Source organism: Curcuma longa, chromosome 8 (assembly GCF_044706935.1).
Source record: "Curcuma longa cultivar G26 ecotype Majalengka, Jawa Barat chromosome 8, ITB_CL_G26_1.1, whole genome shotgun sequence".
NCBI lineage: Eukaryota > Viridiplantae > Streptophyta > Magnoliopsida > Zingiberales > Zingiberaceae > Curcuma > Curcuma longa.
Window position 1 is genome coordinate 11,159,748 of NC_133868.1, and position 16,328 is coordinate 11,176,075.

The 16,328-nt window shown below is 37.7% G+C and overlaps 2 protein-coding genes across 3 annotated transcripts; one reads left to right on the forward strand and one right to left on the reverse strand.

Annotated features, from left to right (window-relative positions):
• Positions 1–4,709: 4,709 nt before the first annotated feature.
• LOC141833580 (F-box only protein 13-like) lies at positions 4,710–7,551 on the forward strand. 2 transcript variants are annotated; one of them, XM_074721060.1, is made up of 2 exons: positions 4,710–4,946; positions 5,671–7,551. In XM_074721060.1, exon 2 carries the CDS (start codon positions 5,671–5,673, stop codon positions 6,907–6,909), a length of 1,239 nt encoding a protein of 412 aa, XP_074577161.1. In that variant the 5' UTR covers positions 4,710–4,946; the 3' UTR covers positions 6,910–7,551. The 2 variants fall into 2 exon arrangements, with proteins under 2 accessions (XP_074577161.1, XP_074577162.1); XM_074721061.1 differs by having other exon boundaries at positions 5,680–7,551.
• A 6,635-nt stretch (positions 7,552–14,186) lies between these two features.
• On the reverse strand, positions 14,187–16,135 carry LOC141834030 (uncharacterized). The gene is made up of 6 exons (XM_074721491.1): positions 16,074–16,135; positions 15,855–16,029; positions 15,268–15,766; positions 14,726–15,191; positions 14,559–14,640; positions 14,187–14,414 (listed from the first exon to the last, which is right to left on the reverse strand). The coding sequence occupies exons 1-6, from the start codon at positions 16,133–16,135 to the stop codon at positions 14,187–14,189; spliced, it is 1,512 nt and encodes a 503-aa protein (XP_074577592.1).
• Positions 16,136–16,328: the final 193 nt, after the last annotated feature.

Consider the following 16,328-nt stretch of genomic DNA (forward strand, 5'->3'; position numbering starts at 1 on the left):
TTTATTGATAGCAACACCTTTGTAAGAATCATCTGCGCCTACAGGGAGAGGTGAGGCAATCAATGGGGCATCCACATCCGTTGAGAATCGATCCCAAATTTATTGGTAGCAACAACTCTGCGAGAACCATCTACGCTTGTAGGGAAGGGTGAAGCAGCCAGCGGAGTATTCCACACCTGTTGAAAATCGATCTCAGACCTATTAGTAGCAACACCCCTATAGGAACCATCTGTTACAACCATAGGAGTCATAATAATGCAATAATTGGGGGTAGAAAGGTGAAGTAGTTTTCTCCTTCATACTTTTCTTTCCCTTCATACTGATGGAGTCCCAATTATGGATCATGCTCAACATACTCTAGATGTTGTTTGATGATCCATTATGCATCAAAGGAGACCCAATTACAAGGACTAAAGGCTAGGAAAATGAAGGAAGCACTTAATATGCTAATTGAAGATGTGAAGGTCAAAGTTACAATTGAAAAAGGTTTGGCCAAAAGCAAATTCTGTGGCTTAGTCAACCTAATTCAAGCTTTGAATGAACTTAAGTAGCATTTAAGCCTTATATTTATGTAGTGGGGATATGTAGGCTCAATTTCTAACTTTATTTGGGTATGGACCAGGGCACTTCCAAAGAGGAACACGGTCTGGCTGTGTCCCTTATTGTAGCTTAACCAAAACTCTCCAGCAAGCCTACATGGCCTGATCGTGCCACCTGACATGGTCGTGGCACAAGTACTGGCGGTGGTTCAAGAGTGGAAAATGGTTCCATATGAAGTTGGTTTAGGGAGGAGGGCCATAGAGGGGTAGAGGCCAGCTCATCAAAGAGGATACATGCAACACCCATCTCCATCTCCACCTCCATCCAATCTCATGCCATATCCATTCAAGGAAGCACCTCCAGTCATCTCCATCCATAGCTCCAACGCCCATCTCTCCCACCAATTGGAAGGAGAGAGTTCAACTCACGCAAGGAGTTTCTCATCCATCACTTTCATCCATGAGCTTTCATCTTGATCAGGAGAGTCTCCACTTCATGCGCAAGCTTTGAGATCTTGAAGCTTCACTTATTCCACAACCACCTTCATTGTCGAAGAGATTTGGGATCTCAATCTCCATCACAAAACCTCCGTGAGGTCCTTCTTCCGCAAGCCACAATGCACTCCTCTGATCAATCTCTAGCTCTTAGTTTTTTTAGTTCAACTTTTAGAATTAATTAATTTTTTTTTTCTATACTATTTTTACTTATGTTAATGCAATTAAATTCATTCAATTCCTGCAATTTCTTATTTGCATTTGAATGTTATGATGTTTCTATTAGGAAGTATAGATTAAGTTAGGATTCATGGCTTTCATTAATTCCTATGCAATTAGCAAAGTTACAGTTTTATTGAGTGTGTTACTTTACACATGATTGCCATTATCTTCTTTGCGGTCGTAATTTAGGTGCTTACATTTCGGTTAGTCGCATTTACTTTACAATGCTATTCTTAGCATTCAATTCTAAAAAGATAAACCCTCATGAAAATTTAATCTTGAGATTAGCATTCATCATCGCATTCCTCAAGAGATGATCTGAATTATCCCTATGTTGCACTAGAGTAGGGAGTTCAGTATTAAATTTTATAGTATCACGACAATACAGTAATCGTCGAGTCACCACTTGGTCGAGTCACCTCTTGGCCAAGTCACCACTTAGTCGAGTCACCACTTGATTGAGTCACCTTGACCAACTCACCAAGCCGAATTAGCTCGAGCTACTGAGCCAATGCAAGTTGTTGAGTTACTCCAAGATGAGTGACTCTTCACTGAGTCACTAGGGCGAGTCACTCTTGGCCAAGTCACTAGCTAGGTTGAGTTCTTTTGGCTGAGTCCTCCAGTTTGACCAAGTTCTCTCTAAACTCAATAAGTCACAAATAGACATGGGTCATGATACTCACGCACGTGGTCACTCTATGATCACAGTTGATATTAATAGAAGATTAATGAAAAAAATTATCTCCATTTTTTCATAATTTTCACTTGTTTCATAATTTTCACTCATATAAATACCCAAGGGCACAATCACTCTCTTTTGCTCTCTCTCTCTTTTCAGTTTACTATTGATCGCACCGTGGTGACTTAAGCATGGGGGGGGGGGGGGGGGGGGGGGACTCGCTGAAATGACTTTCGGTGCCCTATAATGTGTGTTTTTATTTCTAAAGGGCAACATCTATCTTCGATCGTAACGCCCACCTCAACATCGAGTGAAACAATAATTTTCGAATCTATTGATGCCTTCTATATCAATTATATATCAAAAACAATCAATAAAAAGAAACTTAGAAGATAAATCCAACTGATGGTTCTATATCAATTTGTAAACAAAACAAATTGTAAAGGTCATCAAGGAGATTTCCATTTTAAAAATCATTAAGGAGTAATTTAAAAAAAAAATCTTTGATGGCTATTTTCACCAAACAAGGATGATATTTTTAATTTATTATGTTATATCAAAAATTGCTGAATGGCTATCAAGGAGATTTTGTTGCAAAACTCCTATGGACATATGAGGAAGAAAAATGAATAGAAGGCCATAGTTTTTTTTATTCATAATAAAGTAAAATGATGGGGACAAGAAAATTATGACTGATGAAAAAGATGACTTAATTGCTAGAGTTTTCACACACCTTTTTGGTGAAAAATCATAGTTTTTGGTGTTCAAAATGACATTTACAAGTTTTGTTTGGGATGTAAGATGAAGTTAATGAGACCTACGATTTGGGGGTGAAGAAGGTTTACGACGGGTATTATCATTAGATAGGAGCATTGAATAAGCAAATACAAATTATGGGCATGGTTTGAACATTAGTTAAGCAAAGGGAAGGAGAGAGCAAATGACTACAAATAATTAAACCCTTAGGATTAGGTGCTCACAAATAGACATTGACTCTTGTGAAACTATTGACAATAGTTTATAAGAATATTATTGGTGTCGGTTCACATAGATAACATAAGCAACAATCATATTTTTTTCTCCGGGCTACTTTAAGCTTTTGCGTATGAGAGATTATTTTAAAAAATATAAATCAGAGAATTTTTATTGACAAGGTGAAATCGTCACCTTGGCGGCCCCTTTAAAGTAGCCTCTTACTATCTGAAATGAGATAAATCACGAAGACTTCATCCTTAACAACAATAGCGTCTAAGGGGAGAATTTTATCTATTGATAGGGAGCTTAAGATGGGAAGAGAGAAAGAGAATGACTATAAATAACTAAAATACATAATTGTCCAAATCTATCAACAATAATTTATAAGAAAATTATTAGTTCCTTGGGACAATATAAACAATATAGACAAAATTCTCTTCTCTCTGCCACTCTTTAAGTTTTTTTTTTAATTTTTGTTTGGACAGTTTTGAAAGGTACAAATTTAGTCTTTAAAAGTTAATTAGAATTTAATTTTAGATTATTTTTAATAAAAAAAATTAATGAGCCTTTGCCCGTTGATGGGGAATTTGAGACTTTGCATGAGTGTACAAGTAAACACAACCTTAACAATTATGTTGGCCCTTTTTGTTTTGGCATGCTCTAATTGGTAGATTCTCTTGTTCAAAGTTTCAAAAAAAAAATCCTAGTATAATATGGTACCAAAAGCCTAGTGCATGCCTTCTCAAAGAATGAATGAACTATGAACTGGCCTAAAGTATTAAAGTTTTTTTTTTTAGTTTGAAATGCTGTTTGGGTATCATCAATCAATCGTTCAAACATCTTAAGTTATTTATGAGATTAAAATTCTGTCCATTTTCAAAATGTATAATGAGATTGAAAATTGTGTTTAAAATACCATTTATACATAGAACTGAAATTGGTCTCACAAAATGGCCGCTCAACTAGGAATCCTTTGTGTTTTTGGATTTATTCGAGAGATGAATCAAAGGAGGATGTTCTACCGTAAAAATTAATGGAATCTGAATTATAAAAAATAAAAATAAATAAACTACTCTCACAAACAATAAAAGATCATTGTCCCTCTCCAGACGACGTCTGCAGAAGCAGAGCTGCGACTGATGCAAGAGACTGAAGCTTATTATTCAACGACCTCCCTGACCTCAGACACACACACAAACGCACACCTACAGGCTACAGGTAAAGTCATCGGAATTGACGGCTTTACCTTCTCCCACCCACCTTGTCTTCCCCTCTCTCTCCCCCTTACTTCATCATTTTGTTATTGGTTCCTTCTGTTTCTCTCTTGCTCTCTCCCAGAGCTGCCTCATGTCCCCCATTTGACTTGTGTAAAGCAAAAGCGACTAATGATGCTGCAACCCCCACGAGACAGAGGAGAGAGAACCAAAGAGAGCATGGAGATTCCCTCAGCGAGGAGGAGGGAGAGGAGTCACGAGGTATTGCGTATCGTATCTAGACGTCGTGTTGTCTTCTTGGGACGCCTTTTGCTTTACAAAGGTCAATTCTTTTATATTTTTTTTCTTCATCTAGTCTTTGCGATTTCCTCTCGGCGTTAAAATTTCAATTTTTAGAAATGGTAAATCGGAAAAACTTGATCTTGACTTTGGATTCTTGTCGAATTAATGTTTGTGGTGCTGGGTGGCAGCAGCGGGTCACATGCGCTTCTCTGCCAAAAGCGAGAAGCTTTGGGTATTCGAGCCTTTCGGCTCGCTTCTATTTATCTGTTTTCCAAGCTCTAACACCGGCGCGCACTCGCCCCAACGCGGCAGCATCCACAGCCCCACCTTCCTTCCTTCCCTCGGTCGCTTCCCTTCTCCCGGCTGTCAACGCAAAACAAAAAGAGCTCCACACGAAGTTTCCTCCCGTCTCTCCCCTTCCTCCCTCCCCAAACCCATTACAAAAGGCGGAGAAGAGGAGCCCACGACCTTCGCCCCTTCCATCCTTGTTTCTTTATCCGCATCCCTGAAACCCTCCGTGGTTGCATCGCTGAGGCAAAGGTCCGTCTTCTTTTTTTTTTCTCTCCCCTCTACTGCTTCTCTGATTTAGCCGTCAACATGGATTGCGTGCGGTTCTTAGGGTTTCTATTGTTGCCGGAGATGTGAGAAAGACGCGATTTTGCTAGCAAATAGCTGTGAAAAAGAGAGTATTCTTTTGGTTTTTTTTTCTCTCGACTTTTCTTGCTTTTTGCTACGAAAAATCGGAAAGCGGTTTTGAAAAGTTTAGATTTTGGATGATTCATGCGTTAGGGTTTCTGGTGCTCGTGGAATTTGTGGTAACAAAGAGCATTGCCGAGTGGGTTTAAACCAGTATTGATTTTTTTCATCTTGTTTTTTTTTCGTTTGTGACGAGTAGTAAGAAAAACCAGGCAGATAGAAGACTTCGATCTTTGGTTCTTATGTTCTTGCGAGTATAACTTCAGTGGTTCTTCGTACTCTTTAGTCGATTATACCGTTGATTTCAAGAGAATGTTGGGGTTAATCAAGTTTTTTTTGTTCTCGAACAGTGTCAATGTGTAGTATGATTTCATTTTTCCCCCCTCAAATGATTAGGCATGGCAATTGCATCTGGTTCTCCTGTTCTTGCTCCTCCCTGTAAATTTTCTTGTTGGAATTAACCATGACTTTTGAGTGTTTATTTTTGCTCAATTTTTTTCTCATCCAGAATTTCGAACGTCTTTTTCTCTTGCTTCATAAGTTTCTTACCTTTTATCTCTCCTTGTAGATGGAACAGAAGATGGTGGATATCATAGCTGGAAAAAACAGGAAGAGAAAAGCAAACGAAGCAGCTCATACGACTCCTTTCTTATTAGATGAGCTGAACGAAGATCTACTTGAGAGAGTTCTCTCCTGGCTTCCTGCTTCAAGCCTCTTTCGTCTTGGTTCGGTGTGCAAGCGATGGAGATCTGTTGCCACTTCTGAGACATTTCATATCGCATGCTCTCAAATACCTTCCAGACAACCATGGTTTCTTATGGTCGATCATGAATTCGATGATCTGGTTGTTTACGATACCAGCGAAAGGAACTGGAAGAGCTTCACTCGTCGAACTTGCAACCCAAAAGGCCACAATTGCAAGGCCATTCCTGTGGCTGCATCCGGTGGCCTGGTGTGCTACCGCACTGACTCTGGTGGATTCTTCGTGTGCAATCTTCTAACAGGATCCTACCGCAAGCTCCCACCGCCGGTCGGCCAAGGTAGTGAGAGCCAGACTCTACATGCCATTGCCATGTATTCTTCTTCAACCTATCCAACTTTCTTCAAGATCGTACTAGTCTTGGGGAAACCACCAAACCTTGTTTGCAGAGTCTTTGATTCAGTAAGCTCTACGTGGGAAGATGAAATCACATTGCTTGAGAAAGCTGATAGTTCCTCAGAGTCTCAAATTATAGGAGAAGAGATTTTCTACTTCCTTAGTAAAGCAGGAGATGTGGTTGCCACAAACATGCAAAGGAGCCCCTCCAAACAATACTCATCCGTCCTCATCACAGAGAACGGCGAACAGGTTGTATATTTCCTCAGTGAATCGGGAACTGTTGTGGCTTGTAATCTAACTCAGAAAACATTCTTCGAGTATCCTAGAATTCTGCCTATCTACTTTGAGTACTCAATAGACGTGGTTGGCTGCAAGGGAGAGATGCTAGTTGTCGTCTTGTCTGAATTCCTGGAGACCGCGAGCCTGAGGGTCTGGAAGTTCTCCAAGGAAGACAAATCGTGGAAGCAAGTAGCGGCCATGCCACCGGCAATGTCACACGAGTTCCACGGGCAGAAGATGGACATAAATTGCACCTCCTACCAGGATGTGATCTTCATATGCGCCAGTTCGAGCGAAAGCAGCAGATACATAACGTTCAGCGTGGAAGACGAGGAGTGGGTCGAGTTGCCAAGATGTAATGTTAACAGGAAACCCAGGGAGTTCATGTCTGCCATCTCGTTTGAGCCAAGAGTGGAAGCTACTGTCTGACTGCCGAAGATTGTTTTTTTCAATGGTTCTTTCTCTCGATTTGATTTCTTGATTCTAAGATTGCAAATTGTTTGTTGTTGTGTGCTGATCTTAGGCCATGCATCCACTGTATATTTTTCATTATGGTGCATTTGAATGAATCCACCTTCTTTTGCCCATGGAAAGGCTGGTTCCTGTTACAGGGAATCTCTTAGTTCAACCTTTACCCTGTGAATCTCCATGGTTTGGTTTGCCCTTCAAAAGAAAAGAGCCTCGCCTGCTTTGGAGGCTTTATGTTATCCTGTGAAGCACTATCAGATACTCTTTTAAAGTAACTAAGAAGAATCAATCTGCAGATTGAGTCTGCTCTGTGATTTCTCTAAGCTAGCTGGAGACTTGATTCTTGCAACATCCTGGAATTGCAATTATTTTCAATTGCATACATTATTCTAATGGGCAAGGCAGAACCACATGAAGAACCCTAGTGGGGTCTGATACTGAGAAAGCAATGGTTATTGGAGAGCCTAGTGATCCTGCTTTAGCAATTCCTTGTTTTGCTGTAGATAGCTTTTGCAAGTGCAAGAATGGTCCTGAAAATGACCTTCGCTTGTAGAAGCTAAGCATGCTCTGCTAAAGTTTTGCTTCTTAAATCAGGTCTTGATACAGGTTATAAATTTCATGAAGATTCTAAACTTTCAATGGGTACATTTGTATACACAAATTTTGGTTCAGTATACTTTTGCTGCTAAAATATGCACAATGCTTCCTCAAACTGTGACGAGTTAAATATCAGCAAATTTTATGTTTGGCCATTGTTGTTACAGTAAGCAGGGCCTTGTTAATTATACTTTAACACCATTTCACAAGCCTCTGGCGATCAATTCTGTCACCACTTTTCTCTTTAAAAAGAAAAAAAAAGAAAATCTGTTCACATCTATCTTTTTTCTCACACCAGCACATCACATGTAACATTTTTTCCTCTTATGTCTCTGATCAAACATTTCTTTTTATCCTTGCCATTCTTCTTTCCCTCGACATTTTTTTCTCTCATCACATCTTTTTATTTCTGAAATGTAATTCAATGTGCACCTTAAGTTTTCAAAACCTTCAGCAGTAAGTTCTTCACTTTTGATCAAGAAATTAAAGGAAACTAGAAACAAGAAGGGGAGAGAATAAGATTCATGAGTTGTTTTGTGACTGTCCTATATAAAATTAATGCAATTTCTCTTCCTATGAAGTGGCAATGAATATAACTATGATTATTTTCATTTTTTTCATACAATAAATGGATGTTAAACCTTTTAGCTTTCTTGATTGCTGTTTTTTTTCTTTCATTTCATTCTTTTATGTTCAACAAGTATAGCTATTAATTAGATATCAAATGCAAATGCCTAACATTCGCCACCAAGGCTATAAAACAAATCAGGAGGTCCACTATCATCCTTCTAAAGAATGAAAGGATTCCTTAATCTTGCTATGGTTATCTATAACAACAATTAGACAATTTATTTAAGACTATTTTAAAGATAATTTTAATATTAGAAATTATTATATAATGAAATATTATATTCACTTGACTTTTCCCCTAATTTCACTAATAATCTAGAGTAATTGTAATACAGAGCATTCAGTAACACGATTAATTTATATCTTCCGATACAATTATATTCCCCTTCGATCTATGACGAAAAGAACTCGAGGCTACCAACCTCCCTTTTGGGCCTCGAAAAAGGATGAGATTGACAAAAGACTACCGACAAGGAAGATGATCAACCCGTGGCATCCTGACATCATACTCATTAGCGGATCAACGATGATTCCTAAAGTCCAGCAACTACTAATAAATTTTATTGATTTGGTGTCAGACGATCTTCCTTTCTGGGCGACCACCTGATACTACTCTAAACTCAAGGACGAGTTTCTTTCAACCTGGGGCGACTGATGCAAGATGATCTGAAGATTTTTATTGCTATTTTTTATTTTTTAGAATTTTTAGTATTTAGAGTAGTTTTGAAAAGTTTCTATTTTTTATATTTTAGTATTTTAAGTCCGTTTAAGATTTTTTTAGTTTGTTAAAAATTTTTCTTTTTATTAGGCATCTTTCTTTTCGAGTTTGTTAAGAAATTTTCTTTTTTATTAGGAATCGTTCTTAGGGTTTGGGTCTATATAAACATCTTATGAGTTGATGTTTAGCAAGAATAAGTTTTGATTGATTAAATAAAATTTTTCTTTTTTGGCAAAAATCTAGAAGCGGCGTCGTCGCGGCTTTATACTCGTTTTTCTAAATTTTTCAAACTTGTTCTCTCCCTAATTCACCTCCAATCTTCTGCCTCCAGAATAACCACTATTCTGTCCGGCGTCAGTTAGTATCAGAGTATTGGCCGCAGGATAATTGCTATCCCGTCCGACGTCAGTTGGTATTAGAGTGAATCAGATCTGATGGAAGATCGTCATGATCATGATCGTGGTGGTAGCGGTTGCAATAATCAAATTCCGATGGAGGAAGCCCAATACCGTGATCGTACAGTTCAAGATGTGACGATTGAGGATTTGCGGAGGCAAGTCACAAAACTAACATAACATTTGACAACGTGAGATTTTGAAGATCGAAGAAGCTATGACCATGATTCCGTATCCACCTTCGACAACCCTTACCACCATCACGATAGGGTTTCAGAGCATCAAAATCGAGAGGAACGGTGTGTAGACTTTGATTTTTGAATTGATCTACTTGAGTTTTCAGGAACTTTACAAGCAGAAGGATTCGTTGATTGGCTCAACGAAATAGAAAATATTTTTGATTATAAGGAGGTGCCCGATCAGATGAAAGTAAAGTTGGTTGTCATCCGACTCAAAGGTCGAGCATCCGCCTGGTGGAAACAACTACGACGCTCATGAGAGAAACAAGGCAAGACCAAGATCACCAATTGGGTGAAGATGAAGAAGAAGATGAAGAGTCACTTCCTTCCTTTCAGCTACACCCAAACTTTGTTTCAACGACTTCATATGTTGAGGCAGGGTGCGAGATCGGTCGATGATTACACCAAGGAGTTTTACCAATCGATTAAGGGATTTGAAATCAACCACCCCGCCACCTACAACTTCAAGAGAACGTCGGCTCCGTAACACCTCTACATCCCCCTTCCTTCTATGATGGCGAGGACAACCATGAAGATGTGGACCTCGACAACATCGAGTATGATCAGTCCTACTCTCTCGATCGTTCGATCTCACACCCAACCTCAACATATGAAGTCGTTGAAACAAAGTTTGAGTGTAGCCGAAAGGAAGGAAGTGACTCTTCATCTTCATCTTCTATTAATCGGTGATCTTGGTTTTGCCTGTTTCTCTCGTGAGCATCATAGTTATTTCCACCAGGCGGATGCTCGGCCCTTAAGTCGAATGCAACCAACTTTACTTTCATCCGATCAGGCACCTCCTTGTAATCAAAAATACTTTCTATTTCGTTGAGTCAATCAACGAATCCTTCTGCTTGTAAGGTTCCTGAAAACTCATATAGATCAATTCAAAAATCGAAGTCTACATACCATTCATCTCGATTTTGATGCTCCGAGACCCTATTGTGGTGGTGGTAAGGGTTATTGAAGGTGGATGCGGAATCACGGTTATAGCTCCTTCGATCTTCAAAATTTCATGTTGTCAAATGCTCGGTTAGTTCTACGACTTACCTCCGCAAATCCTCAATCGTCACATCTTGAACGGTACGATCACGATATTGAGCTTCCTCCATCGGAATTTGATTATTGCGACTGCAACCGCCATGATCATTACCATGATGACCTTCCATTAGATCTGATGCGCTCTGATACCAACTAATGTCAAACGGGATAGCGATTATCCTGCGGCCAATGCTCTGATACCAACTGATGCTGGACAGAATACTGATTATTTTAGAGGCAAAAGATTGGAGGAGAATTAGGGAGAGAACAAGTTCGAGAAATTTGAAAAAACAAGTAGAAAGCTATGATGGCATTGCTTCTAGGGTTTTTGCCAAAAAGAAAAATTTTATTTAATCAATCAAAACTTCTTCTTTTTAAACATCAACTCATAAGATATTTATATACACCCAAATCCTAAGAAAGATTCGTAATAAAAATAATTTCTTAACAAACTCAAAAAGAAATATTCCTAATAAAAAGAAAAATTTCTTAACAAACTCAAAAATTTTAAAAATTTTAAACAGACTTAAAATCCTAAAATATAAAAAATAGAACTTTTCAAAACTATTCTAAATACTAAAAACTCTAAAAACATATTTAAAAAATAAAACTTATTAAAATTAATAATAAAAATCTTCATTCTGCATCAAATTAAGACCTATAAAAGAAGGGTCATAATACACTACATGCATAAGATATCAAATTAGTATCTCTTTCTGCATTCTTCATCTTCTATCCTTTTTTTTTTTTTGCTCTCCTCCCTTGCCATAGGTGATGCACTCCAATTGATGCTCAAAGAATTAGTCAAAATAAGCGCTAAGTGATCACAATAACAAGATGAACAAGAAAGATAATACATCACGGTTGCAATGCAAAAAAAAATGGAGCTCATATGAAGCTCCTAGATGATAAAGAAAGGTAATTGACCATAGGATAATATTACCCATATGACAAAAAATGCCATGTCAGTATCATTCCATCATAAGGATTCCTTGGAGAATGCAAAGGTGTATAATTTTAAGTTTTTTGTGATTAGGGTCCTTCAACGTGATAAAAAAATTAAGATAAATTAAACTTTTCAATTAAATGGGATTACTTTAATAAAAATATAAAATTTATCGTCTCAACAGTCTCACACATGATCAATCTCATCTATGAAAAATTAAATGAGATTATATTTTCATGCATAGTTACACAAATCAAGTCCAATCTCCATATTGTCGCATAATGGTGTTATTGTCTAAGAAGGGAAGAGAGAAGTTGAGATGACTGATAAGGGTGGACGTGGAGGGGTGGGCACTTTTGGATTCCTTAGGGTTGTACTAGCTAGTGATACATTGACTCCAAGAATGTTTTTTTTATATTGGCTTTCGTTTATGCATTAGTTTTTTGAGTGATCATCAATAGAAAAAGCCAATTATACACATTCCTCTTTCATGATGAGTGATAAATTATATGTTAATTATTCATTCATCTTCGTAAATCTAATATCGTACCCAATAATAAGTGTATGTGTAATCATTTTAAGGGTTTGATCAATAAATAAAGTATATTAACTGATCTTATAAAATATTTATGATATTCTTTTTATAATCTAAGTGTTTAAGTTAATTCTGGAGGTACGTAGACGATGTTCTCTTTTGATTTATCTATTGGATAAATTCAAAGCACAATTTATACATACTTAAAGTCCAACCTTTAAAATATTTATCCTTTTTAGAATTCAAATTTTGAGTCTTTTATTTATTTTCTAAGTGTTTTACCTGTATCATACTCGTGGAGGCGCTTATGTAATGGTGAGCAAAAATTTGATTAAACCGAACAAACCAACTAAGCCGATCAAATTTAAAATTTTAATTTGGTTATTTTCAGAATTTTAATTTTTTCTTAAAAAATTAATTAATTTAATTCGATTTCGATTTTAACATTCCTTATTTGGTTAAATTGAATAAATAATAATCAATAAATTCAAACTTATAAATCATTGACTAATTGGTAAATCTCCCATAATATATACTTTAAAATTTTAATTATTTCGGTTAATTTGATTTTCAACCGAATTAATTAATATTTTATCGGTTTAATTTGTTTGATTTTTATTTAAAAAATTTGATTGATTCGGTTAGTTTAAAAAAATGCAGTTCGGTTCAGTTTCAATTAATTCAGTTCAATTCAATTTTAACTGAATACTCGATGTTACACTTATGATACTTTTAAGCAAATGTACTAGTTGCACCTACCTTATATCAGTAAGGGCATCTCCAATCCATTAGAGCTCTAAATGGGCTTTTTTTGTAGTTTCCAATATATATATATCAAATGTATAAAAATCTACTACTCTCTCCATAATAAAAAAATCTCCCTACTCATTGTTAAATAATTACTAACTCACATGATTAATTTTCAGAGAAAAAAGTAGCTTTGAATTTCAACTTAAACTAAAAACCTCAAACTTCATGCCCACAATAGTTAAAGTTATTTTGTTCAACTTTGTAGTTTCACAAACTTCTCCGAACATCTTTCATTCGAAATCCCCTAACTCCGTGGAGTCCTATGAGTATTATTCCTCAACATTCCCACCTACATATTTATTCTTATTGAAACTTTCAACAACTTCACGTTAAATCCAATTAAGTTTGAACTATGTCATCCTTCACACTTAATTTTGCCCATTAAATACAAATCACTTACCTAACATGTTTGCCAAACACAAAAAACTATGATTATCTAATCTTAAATGAGGGACTAATAGGTGTTTAAGTCCAACTTCTTGAAAATCAAGAGGGAATATCCTAAATTAAATGGGGAGACTTCTAAGAACCCAAGGTTTAATTAATCGAAGTGGTGAAGCATTATAAGGTGTCACTCCGTCTTCTTCCTCCGCAGAATGACAGACAGGGCGCTGCGCCGCGCTGCTATCTGCAATGCATTGCATGTCGCAGTGTTGCAGCCTGACCTTAGCAGAAAACTCGCATGGGGTATCATGCTCTCAGCTCCCCACTGTCGTTAAATGTGAAACTGGAGAATTTTATAGAAAGTTGGGAATGACAATTCAGTCAGTCAAAATAACAAGACTATTAAATGCATGGAACTGCGTGACTGAGTTGATGATGCCGGAATCTGTCATTGTTCTCCAACTCCTTTCTCTACGCACAGTCAGCTAATTTGATCCAGTCCAGAATTCAATTAGAGTGGACAAATTTTTACTGTAAATGCCAGAGAGATAAAACAAGACAGAAATATTTTATATACCCATTGAATTCATGGTTCTGGTTGTTTGTCAGCTAGTTAAATGGTATTAATTCAAACTTAAATCGGCTTGAATCTAATATTAAGTGTTCAAACTGTTGATCTTTTTTAACTTATAGCTCATTTAGATGTTTAAAATTTTTATATTTCTAAGATTGTTTATTTAATTAGTGAACTCAATGAACATATATAATTCATAAATAATTTATAATTGCTTTTTATTCACATTAATAAATTGAAAAAATGTGGTTAAATTTGTTCATTTAATTGACCCAAGAAACATAAATAAATTCTTAATGAGTTAATACAAAACTTGCTTAAACATTAGATTCTTGGAAAAAGAGATGTTGACTGTGTTTGTATTCGAATTTAACGGTTGTGGTGGTGGTTGCAGGGGAAGCAGCCACAAGCTTCTTCTCCATAGAGAGGAGTGCTCTGCTTACTCTTCATGTTATAAGCCTGCTCAGAAACTCTCTGCAACTGCTGAGAATGCTGCAGCTGAGCTGATGCTCTCCGTTCCTCAGCCCTTCTATGAACGATTGTCATTTTCTTCATCAGTTTCTCTTCTAAGTTTGATCTCATCTTTTGTATCTTCACCTGCGTAAATGTGTTTACCATTCAAAATATTATAAGCTCATCAGATCATATATATGACGATCCTTCAGATTGTTTGGTATAATATTGCGTGTATTTAAATAATTAACCATGAAATGAAGCAACATCACAGAACTGAAACATTACCTCTAACTTTCTTGACTGTGCTTCAGCTTTTGCATTCTGGAGGTTTACCCAAGCTTGAATTTTTGCTTCTTCACTCTGAAATCTGAGCATGTTAACAAGAAAAAAGTCCAAGTTTCAAAAGAAGTTGAATCTGAACATCAAAGGAAATACGAATTGGTGCTGCGAACCTGATACAGATCTTTGCTCGCTCCTCGTCTTCCCATGAAGTAGTAGCCTTCTTTCCACCACTTATTTCCAAATGCCTCAAACTTTTAGACAATTCCTCTTCTTCCTCTTCTCTAGAACTCCAGTTGGAAACAAGTGAGTCAAGCTTGGCCAAGTGACAATCTTTGAGCTCAGAAATGTCAATCCCGGCGTTGTATGGAACCAAAGGGCCGGACCTGTCTTCCGGAGTGTTGTGTCTCGCCGGCGAAGTGATCTTTATCGGAGTGTGGCATCTCGTCGTCGAAGAGCTGCCCGTAGGAGTCATTTCAGTGCCGATATCTCTGCGTGGAACTTGAACCTCTGCTACAACTCCTGCTGTGCAGGTTTTCAATGATTCCAAGTATGAACTTCTGAACAAAAAACCTTCTTTTGAGGGATCCGAGAATCTGAAGTTTGAGTATGTTGATTCCACATTATCTGTAAACTTATCTGAAAAAAAAAATGTTGATGAATGAAAGAACATGCTGGCCTTTCATGTGCGAAGAATTAAGGCAATACAACAAACCTTTAAGAAGTACATGTGTAGATGCTCCGCCGAAAGCAACATTTGTGCCAGTAGACATGTATGGCCCATCCAATCCTGTGTTGGTTAAGCTTGGAACCTTGTACTCCATCAACCTCACCTGGTTCTCAGCAAAGGCATCATCTTTCTGCAAGACACCATCATTTTGTTTGTAAATCCTTGACATCTCTGTTGGCTTTTTAACATGAGCAGGTGATTCATGGCAAGGACTACCAATCAGCCACTTCTCTGCATCGTCCCACTTTGAAGGAACGTTCTTCCTCGTAATGTGCCCGGGGCTGAAGCTGACGAGTGACCTACCAGGTGTTGCGGGAGCTTCGATCCTCCTTTGTGCCATATAATTTATCCCCTCTCTGCTTCTCTTAACTGAAGCATCAAAAAGGTTTGTGTTTTCATCAGCCATCTTGGTGGTGGTCATTGAGAAGGCCTTGAGAAAATCTGAGCCCTCATCTTCAAATGGATTTTGTCTCTTGATTAAGCCCTACAAGGTATTAACAAAAGTGTTCAGCTCAATCATTGCAACATGAACTGGCCACTAGAGAGAAGAAAAAAGTGCTGAAGGCGTTTACTCTCCCACTCCCAGTGGCTGAAGAAACAGAGGAAACTTGCATCTTTGCAAGGGCATCGAGATCCATCGAAGGCTGGAAGCTTATGGGGTTTCTTTCCCCTTCACTTTCTATCCTCGAACGAATCCTTTCTAAAACCAAAAGACGCACTGCCCTCTCTCTGTTTCCTGCCCAGAAGCTTGTCAGGCTTTAGCAGATGAGAACAGAACAGCTGATAAGTACCCGAGAGCCAAATGGCTTCCCTTTGACCGCCCCAACAATTGTGCCCCTCTATAGGAAGGCATAGGGAGCACCTTGAGATAGGCCCGTGGATGAACGACAAGTCTAGCTCGAACAGTTTGAATCCTGGGAAAGTTGGGCTTAAGCGCGTCCCAATAATCGAGCAATATGAGTATTTTATACTGCTGTCTTGCACACCGATTGCACCATGGATTTTAATCGGGTGATGCGAAACTGGTCTTAGAGTTGTTTGCAAGC